The following is a 23,213-nucleotide window of genomic DNA, read 5'->3' on the forward strand; positions in this document are numbered from 1 at the left end:
CACCTTCCTCCTGCTGTCCGTCTGTATCGCCTACTGGGCCGTCACAGCTGTGTATCCTTGCTGTACCAGGTGGTACCGGTCCGTCCGGAGCCCAGCGCTATACTTCTTTTACAGTCTATGGTAGTTTTATGTCCGACATCATGCGGTGCTCAGAGTTAATGTGTTGGTTTTTGTTGCTGTGGTGTATTAGGAGTTCCTCTTCCTCCTGTGTAGCCCTTGACTAGCTGACCTCCAGCTTCTTGGCCTCGTCTGGTGATGCGGTCTACAAGGTCATGTCCACTCAGCCCAACTGCATATATACCAACTTCACGTGTGATCCAGAGGTGAGCCCCGTGCTGCTACTCTGTTCTGTGATCCAGAGGTGAGCCCTGTGCTGCTGCTCTGTTCTGTGATCCAGAGGTGAGCCCTGTGCTGCTGCTCTGTTCTGTGATCCAGAGGTGAGCCCTGTGCTGCTCCTCTGTTCTGTGATCCAGAGGTGAGCCCTGTCCTGCTCCTCTGTTCTGTGATCCAGAGGTGAGCCCTGTGCTGCTCCTCTGTTCTGTGATCCAGAGGTTAGCCCTGTGCTGCTGCTCTGTTCTGTGATCCAGAGGTGAGCCCTGTGCTGCTCCTCTGTTCTGTGATCCAGAGGTGAGCCCTGTGCTGCTGCTCTGTTCTGTGATCCAGAGGTGAGCCCTGTGCTGCTGCTCTGTTCTGTGATCCAGAGGTTAGCCCTGTGCTGCTACTCTGTTCTGTGATCCAGAGGTGAGCCCTGTGCTGCTGCTCTGTTCTGTGATCCAGAGGTGAGCCCTGTGCTGCTGCTCTGTTCTGTGATCCAGAGGTGAGCCCTGTGCTGCTCCTCTGTTCTGTGATCCAGAGGTGAGCCCTGTGCTGCTCCTCTGTTCTGTGATCCAGAGGTGAGCCCTGTGCTGCTGCTCTGTTCTGTGATCCAGAGGTGAGCCCTGTGCTGCTGCTCTGTTCTGTGATCCAGAGGTTAGCCCTGTGCTGCTCCTCTGTTCTGTGATCCAGAGGTGAGCCCTGTGCTGCTCCTCTGTTCTGTGACCCAGAGGTGAGCCCTGTGCTGCTACTCTGTTCTGTGACCCAGAGGTGAGCCCTGTGCTGCTCCTCTGTTCTGTGATCCAGAGGTGAGCCCTGTGCTGCTACTCTGTTCTGTGACCCAGAGATGAGCCCTGTGCTGCTCCTCTGTTCTGTGACGGCGCCATGTGCTACTGTTTGAGGTGCTGCAGTATGTCCAGTTGTTGGGTTTTTAAAATACCTGCCTTCATGAGTTTTCCGGCAAACACAGACATCCTCATTACTCCAAAGCTATAGTATACTTTCATAAAAGAGACATTACCACAAATTGCAGCAACAAAGCCACGCAGTGGAAAATTGCCTACTAATAATTAGGGCTGTCGGTTTATCGCGTTAATTAGATTAATTAATTACACAGCAAATTATTGCGTTATGAAAATTAACTCAAAATGTATTACAAAAAAATATATATATTTATTTTATTTGTTTAAATCTCATTCATTCCATTAAAACGTAGCATAAACATTTACAGACTTTTTTTTAAATGGTCCATTTGCATGTTCTTGGAATCTATGGATCTCAGGGAATGTATTCCCAGTGTCAGAAATACTGTGTCTGTTACTAGGCTTGAGTAAATTGTAATGAACCAAATGAGAATATCAATTCAATTATTTTTTTTTCTTTTGCTTTGACTGTGAATAACACCATGCTAATATTGACCAGACCTGAAAAATCTAAGCAAATGAATAAAGGGAAGATGATTAAACAGAAGGTAGATACAGTACTGAATTCTGCCATCCGGACACATGCAATTTGAAATATGATTATATAATATAAAATATCAGGCCTAAAATGGTTGTGATTAAAATGTGATTAATTAGATTAATTAATTACAAATCCTGTAATTAATTAGATAACCAATTTTAATCGCCTGACAGCACTACTAATAATATAAAATGGAGGTAGGGAAGGACATTTTGAAAGAAAAAGTTAAATATACTTGTTTTGGATGCATGATTGAAATTCTGTGTCACACAAATATCACACAGCACGAGTTCATGTAATTACACAATCCGTATAGCATGTGGCCAGATTGACCATATTCACACGGTGTCCATTTTGCTCTTATGTCACACTCAGGTTGGGTTATTTTCCACCCGGCTAGCCGTGTGAATATGGTCAATATGGCATCTTGTGGTCGAGATGGTCTTATGGTTAAGATTAGTGCTGTCAGGTGATAAAAAAAAGTTAATTAATTAATTACAGGATTTGTAATTAATTAATATAATTAATCGCATTTTAATCGCATAACCATTTTAGGCCTGATATTCTATATTCTCTAATCATATTTCAAATGGCATGTGTCCGGATGGCAGAATTCAGTACTGTATCTACAAAACCTTCTGTTTAATCATCTTCCCTTTATTCATTTGCTTAGATACATTTTGTGTTAATTTTAATAATGCCATAATTTGCTGTGTAATTAATTAATCTAATTAACGCGATAAACTGACAGCCCTAGCAGGCCTGTACAGTGCGAGATATATATCGCACGTGCTACAGCAACAGCGGTCTGTGCGATGGATGGATTTACTTCAGTAGCACTGGTGCGATAGGGATTCGGTTCATATAGATACTCTTATTTTGAAAATCCTGTAGCGGGTCTCATTTCTGCCCACGCGCAGCTCCAGCTAGGCTCCGAAAGCTAGCAACGTTCAGGTGCATATGATAATCTTATTTTGAAAAAAACTCTTGTGACAACTCGACGAGTCATATCCGCCCTATCCGTGCGCCTTCTGCAAGCAGAGCAGCGCGTTGGTCGGTTGCTGCGTTAACACAGCAGTGCGCCTACACGTCCCGAAATAAGTCCGTGGTGGGTTTTTTTTCTCGCAACGGGTCAAATGCATCTACATGCTTTGCACCGTCGCCATTCCTTTATGCGCACATCGCCCGAAATTAACGTTTATGTACCATTACAATCACTACAACGTTAGCAAGCTAACAAGCTAATCCTGATCACAGGCAGAGCCAGCAGACACAGTGTGGACTGGGAAATGGGGGGGGGCACTCTCTCCCCTTCCCTGTGTGTGTGTGCGTGCGTGCGTTTGGAAAGATGATGAAGTCACTAGTCAGGAGGACAGGAGTATATTATAGTAAACTGAGGATGGACAGATAATGTTGATATTCAAATAAACAAGTTTCGAGAGGAGTGGAAGTTTGAAGACAGACTAGACTACAATATGATGCGGGGGTGGTGAGTTGAAACAGTGTGTGTGAATGAATGAATGAAAACTTTATTTAACAGATTGCAGAATGGGTACAGTACAGTACGGCTCAATACACACAATTGTTAAGGGGATGCAGACCTGAGAAAGACGTTTGTCTTGTTTACATCAGGGTCCCCCATTGTGTGTGTGTGTCCCAACCGACCCCACTTCTATGTTTCAATAAATTATTTGCATTTAAAACTATTAACGCTGACTCATTCCTTCAGTCCACTCAAAATTATGCTAATATTCCTTATGTTGTTTATGATATTAATTGAAAATAGCATATGAGAGTATCATAGTAATAATAACACATGGCGATATACTAAATGACAGCCAAACATGGCACTGCAACTAAATAACACAAATACAATAGGCACATTTGTGACTGTTACAAATATAACACGTTTTATACTTGTGCTACAAGATTTTGGCCTGTGCTACAAAACTATCAACCTCTGTAGCACCAGTGCTATGTGCAAAAAAAGTTAACGTACAGCCCTGCCTAGTTAAGATATATACAGGGGTGTAAAAAGTACCCAGAAATTATACTTAAGTGAAAGTATGGGTACCGTCTCAAAATCGTACTCAAGTAAAAGTCAGAGTATCTGGCTAAAAACACACTTGAGTAAAAGTCAAACAGTTTCTCCTTTTAAATGTACTTAAGTGCTAAAAAGTTAAAGTAAAAACTTTTTTTCTGACTGTCTATTCTTCTGATAGCAGGTGTTTAACACTTTAATCGCCAAAAACGCCGTAGGACGTCTTTCCCTGCCATGCTCATTCTGCCAAAGACGCCGTACCACGTCTTTGATATCAATATTTCTAAAATCTGTGATCGAAATCATATTTCTCCCCCGGAGACCTGAGATCTACTGTTGAGCCCCTCTCAACTCTCCAACGGTTCAAGAGCGCCATCTGGTGGCCGATCGGCGGATCGCCCAGAGCGGAAACAGGAAATGGAAGCTGGTGCTCATTTCAATTCGGTCCGATCACTCGGTAATAGTCTCAGGACTCGAGCTGGACACAACGGATAGCAATCCGTTACCAATAACTCGATAAACAACATGATTTGGACGTATATACTATTATACAACCTGGAAATGGATCGCATATTTCTACATCCCATAATAGGAACATTTCTGTTCCACGCTCATCGCCCAACGCTATGAGGAAGCTACGGTAAGATTCATCGTTATTTTTTAACATGTTCGATACTAACTGCTCTAATGATCATATCACCCACACTAGATGAATCATATAACGTTGGCCACGGAATTATAAATGACCCCCCCCCCCCCCCCCCATCCGGTCAACATCAAATGATCAGTAGTAACTTCTAGAAGCACGTCCATTTGAAAATGTTTTATCTCGCGCAGATTCCTATCAAACTGTATTTCATCATCAATATAATGCATTTGGGGCTATAAATCACGTTCTGGAGAAAGCTGCAGAAAACGATAAAAACATACTTATACTTTAGACCGTATTTTAGTATGAATATGTGAATGAAAAAGTATAACGTTGCTACACCCTGAACAATAGATATAGGACATTGAATGGGCCATAGTAATGTCAATTTAGCAATACAATTTAAAAAGTTATAGCCCTGCAAAGAAGGGGAACTTCTCCATAGTAAATAGAGCTGGCGGAGGATGGTAAATTATGAATTTAAGCCTGGCGATCAAAGTGTTAATCAAAGATCCCCGCTTTCTAGTCTTGCACAAGGACCAATCAGCATGGGTATGGGCGGGTTCATTTTCCATTGATGGGGATTTGATTGGCTGTTTTTAAATAAAGTGCGGCCGCAGGATTAATAACGTTAACGTTAGTTCGGCCGGAGAAACATATATACTAATTAAAATAGTTGGACCTGCGAGATTTGTACTTTGTAGGTCTGCATTTTAAATGTAAGGAGTAAAAAAGTATGTTTTTTTTTCTTCTCTGAAATGTAATGTAAGTACAAGTATACAAACCTCGAGTAAAGTACAAATCCCCCAAAAACAGTACTTAAGTATTGTAACAAAGTACAATTACTCACGTACTTTACACCCCTGGATATATGGCATCTTAACAATATCCAGTCCTGTGCTTTCCTCCAGACCTTCAGTCAGACCAACGTCACCAAGGTCTGCCCGGGTGCTCAGTGCACGTTTGCCTTCTACGGCGGGGAGAGCCTGTACCACCGCTACATCCTCGTCCTCCAGCTGTGCAACCTGCTGGTGTTCCTGTGGCTGGTGAACTTCACCATCGCCCTGGGCCAGTGCACCCTGGCTGGGGCCTTCGCGTCCTACTACTGGGCACTGAGGAAGCCCTACGACATCCCCGCCTGCCCCCTGATGTCGTCCTTCAGCAGAGCCCTACGGTAGGTCAGCAGCTGAGATGGGAGACGTTTAGACACGAGAGGTGACACGCTGTGGTACCAGCAGCGCACTGTTTCCAGAGACAATGTGCACATGTGCAAGAAAACACGCCATTTCACTGTTTATACTACAAAATGTATTCATTCATTCATTATTATTACACCATTCAAACAAATGCACCATTAACCTCTTAAAGGTCCTGTTACATTCAATCCTAAATTGAATAGGTCCCCTATTGTAAAAATTGCCTTTTTCCAGTGTTTTGCATTGTTTCCTGAAATGTGGGGTTGTACCAACACTGGCGACATGTGAAATCTGTACCACGTCCCGTTCCTGCAGTTCAGTTGAGACAATAAAACTTACAGATGTGTTCCATAGACTCACAGGAATTGTGTAAAATTGCCCAAATAGTGAACAATAGGGGACCTTTAACGTGCATTGGCCCAAAATCGGGCCCTCATGCCCATGCACACAAGTCACGGCACTTTGCGAGCGTCTAGCGGCTCTGGGCTGCATTTTTCACTCGACCGTGCGTCGGTTCTCGAGTTACATGACGATATTAGGGCTGCACGATTTTGGGAAATAATCTAATTGCGATTTTTCTGATAGATATTGCGATTGCGATTACCGGTACATTTGCGATTATAAAAAAATATATAAAAAATGTAACCAGCCCCACAGAGGTTTATTGTAAAATGCGGCTTGCATCTGGCCTACGCACGCGGTGGGTATTTTCGGGACACCGAGCCTGACATTTTTTCTTTTTACCTGGGAATCGATACCGGTACCCAACGGTACCTTTTTTTTCTGTACTTTACTCTCCCTCTCTGAAGTCTAAACTTCACAACACACAATCTAAAACCCCTTACCTCCCTCTCCCAAACCAATCTTGTATCTCAATGGGACTTCCTGGTTAAAAAAAATAAATTGCATTTATTTTTTCTGTTTTCGATTTGCTAATTGCATCATTGCAAATCGAGATTTCGATTTAATCGATTAATCGTCCAGCCCTAGACGATATGTCAGGTGAGCGAATTTTTACGTGCCGGTTTTGTCGCCGGTTATACTCGGACGTCTCTCAAAGACCCATTTCTAAACTGATTTTTATAAAATTTGGACCTGTACTACATATTACTTCAGGCTATGGAACCCCAGTGTTTTACAGTGTATACCTAGTCTATAATTTTTTTTAAATATATTTATATATATATATTGCAACCGCTGAGTACACAAGTTCAACAAGTTACTCCATTTCATTAGCACTAAAAGTGATTTTCCTTTTTTGCATTAGTAACTTCAGAATGTTATCTTTTCAAAAGAGACCGTGGTGAGTGAGCGGTGAATCGGCACAAAGGGCGGCGTGGCTACATGATTAAACCTCCGGACTCATGATAGCAAGGTCACCGGTTCGAGCCCCGGTCAAGGCTGCTGTTGGAAAGTGGTGGTGGTGTTGTTGTTGTCCAGCAGGGGGCACTCCGTCCTCTGGACTCTGGAGGACTAGTCAGTAGCAATGCCCCTGTTACGGTGATAGGGACACCGTACAGCTGCGAGTGCCGTCCTTCAGATGAGACACACGAGGTACACACACACACACACACACACACACACACACACACACGGCTGGTAATGGGATGTCCTTGTGCTCCACAGGTATCACACAGGTTCCCTGGCCTTTGGTTCTCTTCTCCTGGCCGTGGTGCAGATGCTCCGACTCATCCTGGAGTACCTGGATCACAAACTCAAAGGTACCACAACCCACACTACTTAACCCTTTCACTGCCACACGACAGAAGGTTAACCCTTTACGTAAAGGGTTAACCTTCTGAGGTTAACCCTTTACGTAAAGGGTTAACCTTCTGTCGTGTGGCAGTGAAAGGGTTAACCGGCTGTCGTGTGGCAGTGAAAGGGTTAACCTTCTGTGTATTGTCGCAGTGGAAGGGGTTAACCGTTTTGGTAGTGCAGCAGTGAAAGGGTTATTGACACTATTGCACAATATAGTGAATTTACTGAGTGTGTCTCCCTTGGAGGCTCTACATCCTCCAACCACCCTGTCACCTGCGGTGTCCCCCAGGGATCCGTCCTCGGCCCCCTGCTGTTCACCCTGTACATGCTCCCCCTCGGCCGCATCATCGGCCGGCACGGTGTGTCGTTCCACTGCTACGCTGACGACACCCAGCTATATATCCGGATCACACCTTCATCACCCCCCACACTGACCGCTTGCCTGGAGGAGACTAAGGCGTGGATGAACCACAGGTTTCTCCAGGTCAACAGCTCCTCATCGGGATCTCTAGTAAAAGCATAAAAAAACTGCAAACCATCCAGAATGTCGCTGCTAGGATCCTGATGAGGGTGCGCAAATATGATCACATCACCCCCACCCTCAGATCCCTTCACTGGCTCCCCGTGGAACACAGGATTGAGTTCAAGGTCTCCCTCCTCACTGTGCATACACGGTGGTGCCCCTGCCTATCTCAAGGAACTCCTCACCCCCCAGTCCTCCTCACACTCCCTCCGCTCCGGCACAGCCTACCTCCTCAAAGCCCCCAGGACTAAGCTGCACACCATGGGCGATCGAGCCTTCTGCTCTGCCGCACCCAGACTGTGGAATGCTCTCCCCATCCACCTGAGAGCACCACAATCCGTCAAGGCTTTTAAAAGGGGCCTAAAAACATTTATTTTTAACAAGGCTTTTGCCTGAATTTTCTTTTACTTTTATTTTTTACTTCTATTCATTTTATTATTATTTTACTTTTATTTTACTCTTATGTTCTTCCATTTCATTGGTTGTTGGTCATTTTAATTGTTTTTATTCATTTTAATTGTTTTATTCATTTAACTTTTTGTCTATCTCCTGTAGCACTCTGAGATTCTCGCGAATATAAAGTGCGGTACAAATTGAATCTATTATTATTATTATTATTGGTGATGGTGATTAGGGTGTGTTTTCTTCACCAGGTGCTCACAATGCATTTGCTCGATTCGTTCTCTGCTGCCTCAAATGCTGCTTCTGGTGCCTGGAGCACTTCATCAAGTTCATGAACAGGAACGCCTACATCATGGTGAGTTAGATGTTGTTCTTTTCTTTTTTTTTTTTTTTTTTTATTATTTTTTAAACACACATATAAACAAACATGACAACACACGATAAGATACACAAGCATTAATATACAGTGTATATCCAACGAAATTACCATTTATACCAATGTCTTATACAGGATATACCCCTAATACCTGTTATCTAAAAACCTACACACATATGCTCCAGCTCGAACCCCCCCCTCCCGGACCCCACCTTGAGAAGTACCTCCATTATCCCTCGCTCCTAACCAGACACTACCATTATAAGCTAGCTTTTATTCTCTCCACCACTTCTAACCACATTGACATTTTGGATTCATTGAGACCCAAAATTCTTGCTGTAGATATTTCATGGTAAATTACATCGAGATATGTAAGAAACCAAACTTTCCGGCAAATTTTTTCCGGTTGAAACCAGCGTGATGCGATCAGCTTTTTAGCTACTGTGATACCCGATAAAACCAATCTCTTTAGCTGTGGATTTACTGCAAACTCAAAAACATCATTCAATAGTAATACAGAGGGGTGTACAGGTATATTCCAAGATACGAGTTTTGATAATTGTTGGGTCACATCTTTCCAGAATGTCTTAACTGGTGGGCAGTCCCAATACATGTGCATAAATGTCCCTTCGTCCCCATTTGTACATTGGGAGCATTTGGAGTCTTGTTTAAGACCCATTCTGTTCAGTCTTATAGGAGTCAAGTATGTCCTGTGAATATAGTTAAGATTGATTTGTTGATGGTCCGGGTTCCTTGATGTAAGTCGGACATTTGCCCAGGCTCCTTACCAATCAAAGTCACTTTCCAGGTCTGGTATATCCCTCCTCCAGACAGAGTCTAGTTGGAGGGTTTCATACGATGTTAGTAATTGATGATAAAAATCTGAAACAAAACCTCTCTTTCATAGAAGAATTTGTGGTATCTGTGGTGTTCAATTGGTATGTCTAATGGAACACCGTGAGACTTCAAACATAGCCGTAACTGTATGTAAAAAAAAAACATGTGGACTTGGTGAGATAACATTTTTTGCATATTTCTCCATAACTACAAAAACCCTGTTTGTTAAAAACATCCCCTAATGAGTGTATGCCTTGCTCTTCCCATATAGGGAATCTTATAGGTCGTTTTTCAATTAAGAGTGCATTGTTATTGAATAAGGGAGTATGATTGTGCCATTTATGTGGGTTAGGATATTTTTTTTGTGTTTCACGCCATATCCGGATCGCATGGGTAATTATGGGGCCAAATTTTCGTTCACAGTGCTTGATTGGTAGTTTAGTGTATGCTATGTCCTTCAGTCTATGTGGGGCTACTATGTTTTCTTCTAATTTTCTCCAGGATACTAATGCTTGGGGATCAAACCATGTTGTCAATGGTCTTAATGTGTACGCCTTAAAATAGTGGAAAAAATCTGGAAATGCCATGCCACCGTCTGCTTTATTTCTCTGTGCGGTGGATCTTTTTATACGTGGTGGTTTGTTATTCCAAATAAATTTGTATGTGGAGGAGTGTAATCTTTTCCAGTAACCCTCTGGAGGGGGTAACGGTAGCATTGAACTGAAGAAGTTGATTCTACGTAGTACATCCATCTTAACTATTGATATCCGTGCCTGTACTGAGTTTTTAAGTTTTGCCCACCTATCAAGGTCGTCTTTGATTTTGTTTTGGATTTTTGTGTAATTGTGCTTCACCGTTTGTCTTATGGTGGGGAATAGACATCCAAGCATCTAAAATGTTTTACCATAGGTATCTCTCCTGGGAGGGTTATATATTTTTTTGCAGGGGTGTTAAGTGGAAGGAAAGCCGACTTCGGCCAATTTATCTTAAATCCCGATAAATCACCAAAGTTCTCAATCAACTTGAGCAGATGAGGCAATGTGGTGTTGGGGTTTTGCATGAACAATATTACGTCGTCCGCATATGAACTAATTTTATTTTGTGTGCCCTTGATTACGATTGGTTCTATGGATTGGGATTGTCTTATATATTGTGCTAAAGGCTCTAATGATAGATCGAATAGTCCGGGACTAAGAGGGCAACCCTGTCTGGCTGAGCGTGATACCGGAAAGATTTTGGAGATGATTGTACCTGTTGTAATCATGGCCGATGGGTCTTTGTATAATACTTTAATCATATCAATGAATCTAATCTAGTTAGATGTTGTTCTGAACTGTGAGTAGCTTGGACTGATTCACACTAGAGGTCTGCATCAACACTGGTCAACCCAACCCGACACTTTGTTTTCAAATAAATAATTTGGGCTCGGCCGGGCTGCTCCCTGCAGGGCCGGACCTAGCACATTTGGTGCCCTAGGCAAGCTTCTTCTTAAGAAGAAATGTAAAGTGCACACTAAAGAATTAAAACAAATAAACAACTTAGCTAACAAACAATAATAATAACAATAACAAACGATAAAAGAATGTGCAAATTTGCTTTCAAAGAAAATTAAGAAGAAATGTAAAGTGCACACTAAGGAATTAAAACAAACAACTTAGCTAACAAACTATAATAATAATTAACCCTTTGATCGCCGGGGTTAAATTCATAATTTACCATCCCTCGCCAGCCCTATTTAACATGGAGAAGTTCCCCTTCTTTGCAGCGCTATAACTTTTTAAATTGTATTGCTAAATTGACATTACCATGGCCCATTCAAAGTCCTATATCTATTGTTCAGGGTGTAGCAACGTTATACTTTTTCATTCACATATTCATACTAAAATACGGTCTAAAGTATAAGTATGTTTTTATCGTTTTCTGCAGCTTTCTCCAGAACGTGATTTATAGCCCTAAATGATGATTGTATACAGTTTGATAGCAATCGGCGCGAGATAAAAAATGTCAACTGTACGTACTTCTAGAAGTTACTACGTATGATCTGATGTTGACCGGATGGGCGGGGGGTCGTTTATAATTCCGTGGGCAACGTTATATCATTCATCTAGTGTGGGTGATATGATCATTGGAGCAGTTAGTATAGAAGACATTACAAAATAACGCTGAAACTCACCGTAGCTTCCTCTCGCCGTTGGGAGATGAGCGTGGAACAGAATTTTTTCTATTATGGGATGTAGAAATACCCGATCCATTTCCAGGTTGTATAATAGTATATACGTCCAAATCATGTTGTTTATCGAGTTATTGGCAACGGATCGATATCCATTGTGTCGAGCTCGAGTGCCGGGACCTATAGCGAGTAGGGTTGGGCATCGTTTGGATTTGAACGATTCCGGTTCCGATTCCGATTCTCCATATCGATTCCTGTTCTAAACGATTCTCGATTCCGATTCTTTGAGGTGCAGGTCAAAACAGGTCACAGCTTATTTCGAAGGAGATTTTTTATTTTTTTTTTATTTCAAAAAGAAAATCATACTATTCACATTTTCAGTTGACTTGATACAGTTTAATTTGGTTGCTGTACTGTAACTAGGGTATTAAAGAAAAAAAAAAAAAAGTAAAAAAAAAAAAAAAAAAAAAATCGAAATTTAGAATCGAAATTCAAATATGTTACTTCCGGTTCCAGAACCGGAAGTTAGGAACCGGTTCCTATTAGAACCGGTTTTCGGTGCCCAACCCTAATAGCGAGTGATCAGACCAAATTGAAATGAGCACCAGCTTCCACTTCCCTGTTTCTTTCCTGGGCGATCTGCCGATCGGCCACCAGATGGCGCTCTTGAACCGTTAGAGAGTTGACAGGGGCTCACCAGTACATATAATGTCTCCGGGGGAGAAATATGATTTCGATCACAGATTTTTGAAATATTGATATCAAAGACGCTGTCCAGCGTCATCGGCAGAATAAGCATGGCGGGGAATGACGTGTTTCAGCGTCAACGGCGATTAAAGGGTTAAATTGAATATTTCTTAATTTCTTTTATAATTATATATTCTTTTTGGCTGTGCACAGTTTTTGGCTCTAGGGAAGCTCCGCCCTGCCACACGACAAAGGGTTAACCCTTTCACAACCACACGACAGAAGGTTAACCCTTTCACTACCACACTACAGACGGTTAACCGTCTGTAGTGTGGCAGTGAAAGGTTAACCGTCTGTAGTGTGGCAGTGAAAGGTTAACCTTCTGTCGTGTGGTAGTGAAAGGTTAACCTTCTGTCGTGTGGTAGTGAAAGGTTAACCTTCTGTAGTGTGGTAGTGAAAGGTTAACCTTCTGTAGTGTGGTAATGAAAGGTTAACCTTCTGTAGTGTGGTAGTGAAAGGTTAACCTTCTGTAGTGTGGTAGTGAAAGGTTAACCGTCTGTAGTGTGGCAGTGAAAGGTTAACCGTCTGTAGTGTGGCAGTGAAAGGTTAACCTTCTCTCGTGTGGTAGTGAAAGGGTTCATTTTCAGGCCTGTGCAGACCCCTAATTCACACCCATGTCTCCGTTGGCACTTCTACTGTTTAGAGGCCTTGGCCCTCATTTATCAACAATGCTTAGAAAGTGTTCTATTTTTGTTCTTAAGCACAGAATTTAGAATGTGTGTACGTACAGAAAAATCAGGATTTATCACACGGGTTCTACGCACACTCCGTGTTGATAAATACCATTTGTTCTACGCTCCGCGCTCGTGCACGATTTTAAGTATTTGCATATAGAACCGCCCGTAATTAACCATATACGGTCATGAAACACCCCCATGAAATGTGGAAAAGTGGACTAAGCCGAGAAGCAGAACTCAACCCTGTGATGGCATCAGATATAAGGTCTGGAGCTGCTCCGTTGACAATGAAGGGAGACCCACAGAATGTAAAAAAATGTTTTAATAAAATGTATGCCTAAATGAGCTTTATTCTATAATATTGTTCGCGGTTCTGAAACTGAAAATGCACCCATATACTCAGAACATCCCCCTGGGTGCTCTCAGTGTCACCTTTTACCATCTTTCCCCTATTCATTGTCTCCATTTTATACTTGACAACGTCACAAATTTGAGTTTGACACTCTTCGTTTTTTAGATGTGGGTAAGACTGTCTAGTTCCCTTTTTTAAAAACAGTGTTATATTGTTTACACTGCTTTTTTATTCTATTTTATTTGTACTTCTCCACTGTACTATAATTCTGTCACCTGTACCAATTGTCTTATACTACCAGTACCCCCCCCCCTCCCCCATGCTGCTATGATGCCTGAATTTCCCCAAGGGGATCAATAAAGAAATATCTTATATTATATTCTCTTAACGGTTGTTTGATTCCCTACAGCCGTGTCACTGGAGACGGAGGTCATGTGTGACACGTGTCTCGTTTCTCGCCATCAGATAGCAATATACGGGAAGAACTTCTGCACCTCGGCCAAGGACGCCTTCTTCCTCCTGATGCGGAACGTGGTGAGGTAAGGCCTCTCGCAGGACCACGCGCTGCATGTCTGTTTCTGAACGTGGTGAGGTAAGGCCTCTCGCAGGACCACGCGCTGCATGTCTGTCTCTGAACGTGGTGAGGTAAGGCCTCTCGCAGGACCACGCGCTGCATGTCTGTCTCTGAACGTGGTGAGGTAAGGCCTCTCGCAGGACCACGCGCTGCATGTCTGTTTCTGAACGTGGTGAGGTAAGGCCTCTCGCAGGACCACGCGCTGCATGTCTGTTTCTGAACGTGGTGAGGTAAGGCCTCTCGCAGCACCACGCGCTGCATGTCTGTTTCTGAACGTGGTGAGGTAAGGCCTCTCGCAGCACCACGCGCTGCATGTCTGTCTCTGAACGTGGTGAGGTAAGGCCTCTCGCAGCACCACGCGCTGCATGTCTGTTTCTGAACGTGGTGAGGTAAGGCCTCTCGCAGGACCACGCGCTGCATGTCTGTTTCTGAACGTGGTGAGGTAAGGCCTCTCGCAGCACCACGCGCTGCATGTCTGTTTCTGAACGTGGTGAGGTAAGGCCTCTCGCAGCACCACGCGCTGCATGTCTGTTTCTGAACGTGGTGAGGTAAGGCCTCTCGCAGCACCACGCGCTGCATGTCTGTTTCTGAACGTGGTGAGGTAAGGCCTCTCGCAGGACCACGCTCTGCATGTCTGTTTCTGAACGTGGTGAGGTAAGGCCTCTCGCAGGACCACGCTCTGCATGTCTGTTTCTGAACGTGGTGAGGTAAGGCCTCTCGCAGGACCGCGCGCTGCATGTCTGTTTAACGTGGTGAGGTAAGGCCTCTCACAGCACCACGCTCTGCATGTCTGTTTCTGAACGTGGTGAGGTAAGGCCTCTCGCAGGACCACGCGCTGCATGTCTGTTTAACGTGGTGAGGTAAGGCCTCTCGCAGCACCACGCTCTGCATGTCTGTTTAACGTGGTGAGGTAAGGCCTCTCGCAGGACCGCGCTCTGCATGTCTGTTTCTGAACGTGGTGAGGTAAGGCCTCTCGCAGCACCACGCTCTGCATGTCTGTTTAACGTGGTGAGGTAAGGCCTCTCGCAGGACCGCGCGCTGCATGTCTGTTTCTGAACGTGGTGAGGTAAGGCCTCTCGCAGCACCACGCGCTGCATGTCTGTTTAACGTGGTGAGGTAAGGCCTCTCGCAGCACCACGCTCTGCATGTCTGTTTCTGAACGTGGTGAGGTAAGGCCTCTCGCAGCACCACGCTCTGCATGTCTGTTTAACGTGGTGAGGTAAGGCCTCTCGCAGGACCGCGCGCTGCATGTCTGTTTCTGCACCAGAGGTGTTCTGTCCGTCTCCCTGTGGGTGTCTCCTCCTCCACTCTGACTTCTCTCTGTGCAGGGTGACGGTTCTGGACAAGGTGACAGAGTTTCTGCTCTTCTTGGGGAAGCTGCTTATTTCGGGGAGTGTCGGTGAGTTCCGTTCCGTAGCTCCGCACTTGGTGGTGAATTGCAGATGTTTTTCTTGGACAGAAATAACAGATGTGTGGAACGATCCATAACCCCCCCCCCCTTCGGGACCCGCAGTGGCGTCTGCGCCATAGATATATATATATCACTAGATGACTCAGCCGCGCTGCTGGCCAACGGAGACCGACGTTGCCACACGGCGGCCATCTTGCGTGGGTGGAGCACGCCCACTCATAACATGCATGTCTATGGGGCATCATGTACTATTGAAATAACCATAGCTCGCTCAATGTTCAACCATTTGGTTTGTTAAAAACGTCAGAGATGTAGTTATCATACTGCATACTTATAATGGACTTTCATATGAAAAAAAGTTAAGTAAAGAGTCATAGCCATGTTAATAATGTTTGTAATAAACCAAACCGTTTGTAAATCCGTCAAGATTTCAGCGAGTTAAGAGTATTTCTGTTTGTGCAGATCATCACCTTAAAGCAGTAGTCCACTCAGCAAGAGGGCAGCCGGTGAACTACGCTCTGCCTTGAGCCATCTAGTGTTTTTTTTTAATGTTTTTATCAATTCTCATAAATGGTTACATTTTGCACCAAATCTGTGTAACAAAATGGTATCAACCCAAAAACTACTTATGAGCCATAAATGAGCATGACAATGGCCATCATATACTTCCATCATACATTAATGTTATAAACCCTCATACACTCTAATGTTCTAAACCCTTATACACTCTAAACTTTCTAAATTGTAATAGGCGCCTAACTAAAGTACAATGTTTATTACAGATTGACACAGCGCTGAGCTGCATCTCAAATACATCCTCACGTTCCCGGCCTTCAGATGAAGTCACCACTTCTATGTGGAATGTGTTAACCTGCCATCTCCCCCTAAAGACCCCCCCCCCCCCCCTCCCTAAAATAAGACAGAAAAGGGTCTCTAATTGTTAACATTTGTATCTCTTTTTCAGGTGTTCTTGCATTTTTCTTCTTCACACGTAAGATACCAGTCATTCAAGAGGAGGTGCCATCTTTAAATTACTACTGGGTCCCCCTGCTGGTAAGAAATATAACTGCATCTTTAGAATAAAGGCACAGATAAGTGATACTAGAATATCATACATCTGTTGACTTACTGTATAGTTGGGTACAATAAGCTGAACCCTGGGTTGACAACAGTTTCACGATTTTAACTCATATTTGCCCACCTTGCTCTGAAGCAGGGTTAGCTCTAATCCTGGGGGGATATCTCGAAGATCATGTAGTAATAATAATAATAAACTTTATTTGTATAGCACCTTTCATACAAGAATTGCAGCTCAACGTGCTTCACAGCAGTAAAGAAAAGACAAAAAAAAGCTCTCCAAGATTCCATTTCCTCATTGATTCTGCAGGGTTTTTCTCTTCCTGTTTTTGCTTGTGACTTTTCACCTAGATCCCTGATTCGCACATCCCCTTGTGGGATATCATTGGAAAGCCACCCTCATTGGCTACAACCCTGTCCAATAGTTTTCGTGATCTGCAAATGATTGACGGAGCTAGAGCCCCGGGAGTCCGGGGTGGTAATCTGACTCTGCCGTGTACAATCAATGGCGCACGCCTCGCATATCGGCATGTAACTCGAGAACCGCTGAACGGATTTGAGGTGGCATTCGAACGTCAACAAATAGGGCTTTAATTCTATATATATTTATAGAATTTATTTATATATTGTATAAAAAGAAATGCAAACCCGAGCCGCCAGATGCTTGCAAAGTGGCATGTCGCGCCAGTGGGCAAATCTTCCTCAAGAGGGCCCACATGTGGGCCGTTGCATGTTAAGAGGTTTTAACCCTGTGTGTAATAGAGTGTATGTGTGCGAAAAGGTCACACTAGCAACCGTTGGTCAAGGCTGTACATGAGCCATATTGAGTCACATGCGTTCTCACTTGCAGACGGTGATATTCGGATCCTACCTGATTGCACACGGCTTCTTCAACGTGTATGCGATGTGTGTGGACACGCTGTTCCTCTGCTTCTGTAAGTATGCTCCTCTTGACCTCCGGATATGACGAGTAACTAGGAGGTTGCACATTTTAAGCTCTGCTGCTAGCGTGTAATTTAATCCTACAAAACGAATCGGAATCGTATTCAAAGTCGCGCAAAGATAGAAAGAAGGACGAACAGTCGGAGGTGGAGGAGGCTAGCAACACCGCCAAGCGGGCGGGAGATATGGCCAACGTTCATGTGGACGTCGACGAAGCAGGGGATGAAATGTTGGGTCCAGACAAGAAGAGCAACAGAGATATCATGAAAGCCATACTGTCGTTGAAAAGTGGACTTTATAAGAAAATGTACGAAGTGCAAACAACAATTACGGAAATAAAGAAACGGATGCAAAATTGCACAAGCCGCATGGAGCGGACCGTACAGCGGATTTCTAACGTGGAGGACAACGTTACTAAGCTAACATCCAAAGTTAGCACTCTGGAGAACACAGTTAATAAAAACCTTCTCGACAAAGTGGAAGACTTGGAATGCAGAAGTCGGAGAAATAACGTGAGGTTGGTGGGGCTACCGGAGAAGGCAGAGGGCCAGGATGCAACTACATTTTTGGAGAAGTGGTTACCGGAGGCTCTGAACATGGAACCACGAGAGGGCTTGGTATTGGGGCGCGCTCATAGAATCGGAGCGCCACTTGACTCTCGCACGGAACAATAATATTCAGTCAATATTACACTGTGAACACAAACACAACAGTCAATATTACACTGATAAAACAAACACAACAGTCAATATTACACTATGAACACAAACACAACAGTCAGTATTACACTATGAACACAAACACAACAGTCAGTATTACACTGTGAACACAAACACAACAGTCAGTATTACAGTGTGAACAAACACAACAGTCAGTATTACAGTGTGAACAAACACAACAGTCAGTATTACACTGTGAACACAAACACAACAGTCAATATTACAGTGTGAACACAAACACAACAGTCAGTATTACAGTGTGAACAAACACAACAGTCAGTATTACACTGTGAACACAAACACAACAGTCAATATTACAGTGTGAACACAAACACAACAGTCAGTATTACAGTGTGAACAAACACAACAGTCAGTATTACACTGTGAACACAAACACAACAGTCAATATTACAGTGTGAACACAAACACAACAGTCAGTATTACAGTGTGAACACAAACACAACAGTCAGTATTACAGTGTGAACACAAACACAACAGTCAGTATTACAGTGTGAACACAAACAACAGTCAGTATTACAGTGTGCCACTCCTCTGTTGGACCGAGGATCCCGTGGACAAGTGTCGTCGTTATTTAGAAAGAAGAGCCCCACGGCCTTTTTCTTTCAGCCCGTGGTGAAGATAAACAGCTGTTCTCTCTCTCGTTCAGCAGTCATTCTTCACAGTGCATTTGGGCTGAGGGCTAAAGTGATGGATTATATGTTCACTATGTTAACCTTCTGTAGTGTGGCAGTGAAAGGGTTAACCTGCTGTTGTGCAGCAGTGAAAGGGTTAACTAGTCTATTTTTTATGCTTTGTCAGAGCTCAGCACTTATCTTCTTCAAAACCTTGCATTGGCTGTAAACTCACCACTAAACTGGTACCTGTCTATTCCCTGCTTGGGCTCTTAATGGTTTTCCTACTTTGTTTCACTGTCTTGCTTGACTTGAGTTATTTGCCTCTGCTAACGCCTCTTCCCTATCTCTTTTTCACTGTTTTAATCTGTGTGTGCTTCTTTCCTTCCTCCTCTTCCTCCTCCTCTTCTTCATCTTCTTCTTCTTTCCCCTTCGCTCCTCCCTCTGGGCTGTGCCTCTGGTGCTGGGACCCGGGGGCAGGTGAAGACCTGGAGAGGAACCAGGGTACCTCCTCCAGGCCCTACTACATGTCTCCTGGCCTGCACAAGATCCTACGCAAGGGAGAGCTCGGCCCCAAACTGCCCGCTGCTTCTTGAGGCAGAGAGAGACCCGTACACACTAGCTGAACCAACAGCAACCCTCTCAATCACCTGTCAGGTTTCCAGTAGAGGCGTTTGGACAGTAAGGCTTCCAAAGGCTGGACTCTTTATAATGGAGCCAGATGGCCTGGCCTGGCCGTGACCGGACATGTTTTTTTCTTCCTACTAGACCAATATAACAAGGACGTTCTCACGGAAGATGCTCGGCACCGGCTACTTCTTACGGTGTGACTTGTCTCCCAGTGGTAACGGGGACTCAGCCTTGAGAGTGTACCTATCTCAAACCCCGCCCTCTTTTCTATTTTCTTCAAGAAAATTGGGCAGGCTTGAGATGGGTCAATTCTATTATTTATTTATAAAAAAAATTATCACAGAAGGAGCTTAGTGGTCCTAGGAAAAAGGGTCTCTATTCACTTCCTCTGAGCTCTATTCGCAACTCTGGGCTCTATTCACAACTCTCTGAATGACGCCTTTTCTTTCTGCATTTTGTTCTTTTCTGTCTCTGTTGACTCTCTGCTGACCTCTGCCTTCCCAGAAGGCATTGCAACACATAGAGTAGCATGTGCAGGACACCATGTGTGTGTTTGTGTGGGTGATGATGCCGGCTTTTTGATTTCCAACATGCACAAGGACCTGAAATGTACAGATGCCACTGATAGACTATGGCGCACAATACCACAGACATAAGGAAATGGTGGGGGGCTGGAGCGTGAGACAGGGGCACCACCCTCGCGGGTCGCTTCTGGCTTCTGGTGTAAAATCATGTTTTGTAGGCACTCATGTGTGGGAAAAGTACCACGTGATGGGTTTTCTGTCGAGCATGATTATCTTTTTGGATGTGTGTTTACCATTGGTTAGATTTCTTTTTTCTTTTCTTTTTTTACACGTCTAAACATTTTTTTTTAAAAGATATTATAATAATTATGTGCAATTCTGCAAATGGGGAAACAATTTCACCTATTTCATGTATTATACAAGGACACACACACTCGCACAGGTTGAGGATGTCTCCATTATAGTTATACTCATTGATGTACTGTATAAGAAACAGATATTATATGGGAGCTCCAAGACTTCCAGATGCATTTCCCGCTCTTGCTGAGGATGAGATGTGAGTAGAACCTGACGACCTCCAGGACATTTCCAAATGCAGTTGCTAGTTTATGTGCCTCGTTGTGGAACAAGAAGATGTTCCTCTTCTTCTGTGGTTTTTGAACAAAATACCGGGAACCTTTGAGATACCGTTTATAAAAAGGATGTCAAAGCCATTTTTGGTAAATTTTATATTGAATGGTTCAGATGTAGTGTTCTTTTTAATACTAGATATAATACACACATCTGTCTGGAGGTTATTCTGTGTCTTTTGTACAAGAAAATCCTTTTTTTTAATCAATGACATTAAATTAATTGTGATTCCTCTTTTGAATAAATCTAAATGGTTTAAGTATTGCGCATCATATATTCCAGGTGATTCTCTCTTGTTCATTGTTTTAATTTCACTATTCATAAGGGTCTTTTCTAATCATTGCACAATTGATTGCATTTGAATTGGAAGTGAACATGGATTCAAACGTGTTTATTAATTAACATGAGGCTGCTACTGCCCCCTAGTGGTGGATCTGGAGACCAACAACGGTTCTGCGGCCAGGCCTTACTACATGAGCAGCGGCTTGAGGACCATCCTCAACAAGAGGAACAGCACGAAGAAGAAACGGAGGAGATGAAGGGAGGAGGGGTGGATAGAGGACAACTTGGCAAAGCGGAACCCACCAAAGCAATGGTACAACAAGGTCCTATGTGGACACAGTCGTCTGCTAAATGCAATCCAGGTGTAGTGGCGCACATTACAAACAATAATACAGATTACACGGCGCGTTAGTGGGGAAATTGTACAACCGCCACTTTGAGGCCCCTCTAGGGTCTTCCTCATGCCTATGGCAGACACTCGGGTCTTCATGATTAGGCTGTTTTGTGCGATCAACTCATCACAGACCATGTGTCTGAATGCATCCTGTATATTATAAGAGGGCTGTACACATAGATATCTATAGAACACTAGATAGCTTAAGGCGGAGTCACCAGCGTCACTGAACCGCCGCCATCTTGCTCCAGTTAGCCTTGAGTGAGAGTGAGTGAGCTGCACAGACAAAAATACTCATAACTCGCTGAAATATTGACGGATTTACAAACGGGTTGGTTTGCTATAAACATCAAAGATGTAGTTATGATACTACATACTTATAAAAAAAAGATGTTTAAAGATGTTTTTTTTACAAACCGCTTGAATCATAGCCACGTTAATAATGCTTGTAATAAACCAAACCGTTTGTAAATCCGTCAATATTTCAGCGAGTTATGAGTATTTTTGTCTGTGCAGCTCACTCACTCTCACTCAAGGCTAACTGGAGCAAGATGGCGGCGGTTCAGTGACGTCGCTCTCCATTGGCCGGCAGCGCGGGCAAGCTATCTAGTGTTCTATATATATCTATGGCTGTACACACACAACACTTTTTCATTTATAGCCTGTAGTTACCAGACCGTGCCACTTGGTGGCACCACTACATTTCAGTGGTCTGTTGTGCACCGTGTCAAACATGAAGCGCTGCTCATTGAATGCATTTCTTTCCTCTGTGAAACGGTCAAACCAGTAGATGGAACCATGAACTGAGTGAGTAATGTCCCTCAGCCTCACAGTGACTCATATTGAGAAACCTATTTGCCACACAGTGTCCAGCATTAAACATTTTTATTTTAATAAAAGATTTAGGATGACGTTGTGAAACTAAAATAGTGGAGAAGCATATTTGGGTACTTGAACATGTGCTATATATTTGATATACTATTATTATATGTGTATATATATATATATATATATATATATATATATATATACTTTTGAGATGACTGTTGTGCGACCAAGTCAGTGTTTGTTTGTCTTATTGTTTACTTTTTATTCTTTTCTGTTTAATGTTGTTATCTGTTCTATGTGGACAATGATAATACAATAATGCATATGTGCATACATATACTTTGACTTGTATGTCCTCAAAAAAGTATAATGAACAAAAAAGTGAAAGAAAAAAAAGAAACTAAAATAGTCAAAACAACAGACACGATACACTATTGGAATTACAGTATAGACTCGTGATTAGCTCACTCGTTGGTTTTTAAACACCATAGTTTACATGTTTTTTGTACGTCGTATTCATGGCTTCAATCAAAACAAAGATGGCAGCAAATGCTGCGGTAACCGACGTGAATGACGAGGGATACAGACATCAAAGTAGCTGTGCTCTTGTGATTGGTCAAAGATTGGCAAGGCGTTTGGGTATTGTAGTAGTTACCATGGAAACGAGTAAAGATTACGTTATAAACAGTGGTGCAGTGGTGATTTCATAAGGGGTTGCACTGTGTTCCCGCGCAAGCGCGTAAATGTTCCCTCGCGAATAAAGACGATGCCTAATTGCCTCTAGGAATGGAATGTAACACGTTTCCTTCACAGGATTTGTGTGAATGGTCCAACTGTAGTATTTGAACACACCTGACGACCTGAGCTATTGTTATGCAAAGTAGCCAGGTGGGTACTTGGCGCAGAGTCGAGTGGACATTCTTGTGTGCACGTGCGTGCTCCTGCTCAAAGAAGTTTGGTGCGCCGTGCAACCACGTCCCATGAGCACTGCGTGCCTGGATATAAAACACATTTTCCTGTAAAGAAATGTACCTTTCTTGGTTGTAACAGTGAAATAATTAAATAA

At 43.3% G+C, this 23,213-nt stretch overlaps 1 protein-coding gene across 1 annotated transcript in view; it reads left to right on the forward strand.

Annotated features, from left to right (window-relative positions):
* slc44a5b (solute carrier family 44 member 5b) overlaps positions 1-21,490 on the forward strand; it is a 113,138-nt gene extending 91,648 nt beyond the window's left edge. The window contains 10 exon segments of the mRNA XM_084311622.1: positions 1-51; positions 236-323; positions 5,378-5,640; positions 7,289-7,383; positions 8,597-8,700; positions 13,970-14,043; positions 15,407-15,477; positions 16,454-16,542; positions 17,417-17,501; positions 21,070-21,490. The exon segment at positions 1-51 is cut by the window's left edge and continues 42 nt beyond it. Of these exon segments, the coding sequence (XP_084167748.1) occupies positions 1-51; positions 236-323; positions 5,378-5,640; positions 7,289-7,383; positions 8,597-8,700; positions 13,970-14,043; positions 15,407-15,477; positions 16,454-16,542; positions 17,417-17,501; positions 21,070-21,182 (1,033 nt within the window). The 3' untranslated portion in view covers positions 21,183-21,490.
* The last annotated feature ends 1,723 nt before the right edge of the window (positions 21,491-23,213 follow it).

This window comes from Notolepis coatsorum (assembly GCF_963971535.1).
Source record: "Notolepis coatsorum genome assembly, chromosome: 3".
Taxonomy (NCBI): Eukaryota; Metazoa; Chordata; class Actinopteri; order Aulopiformes; family Paralepididae; genus Notolepis; species Notolepis coatsorum.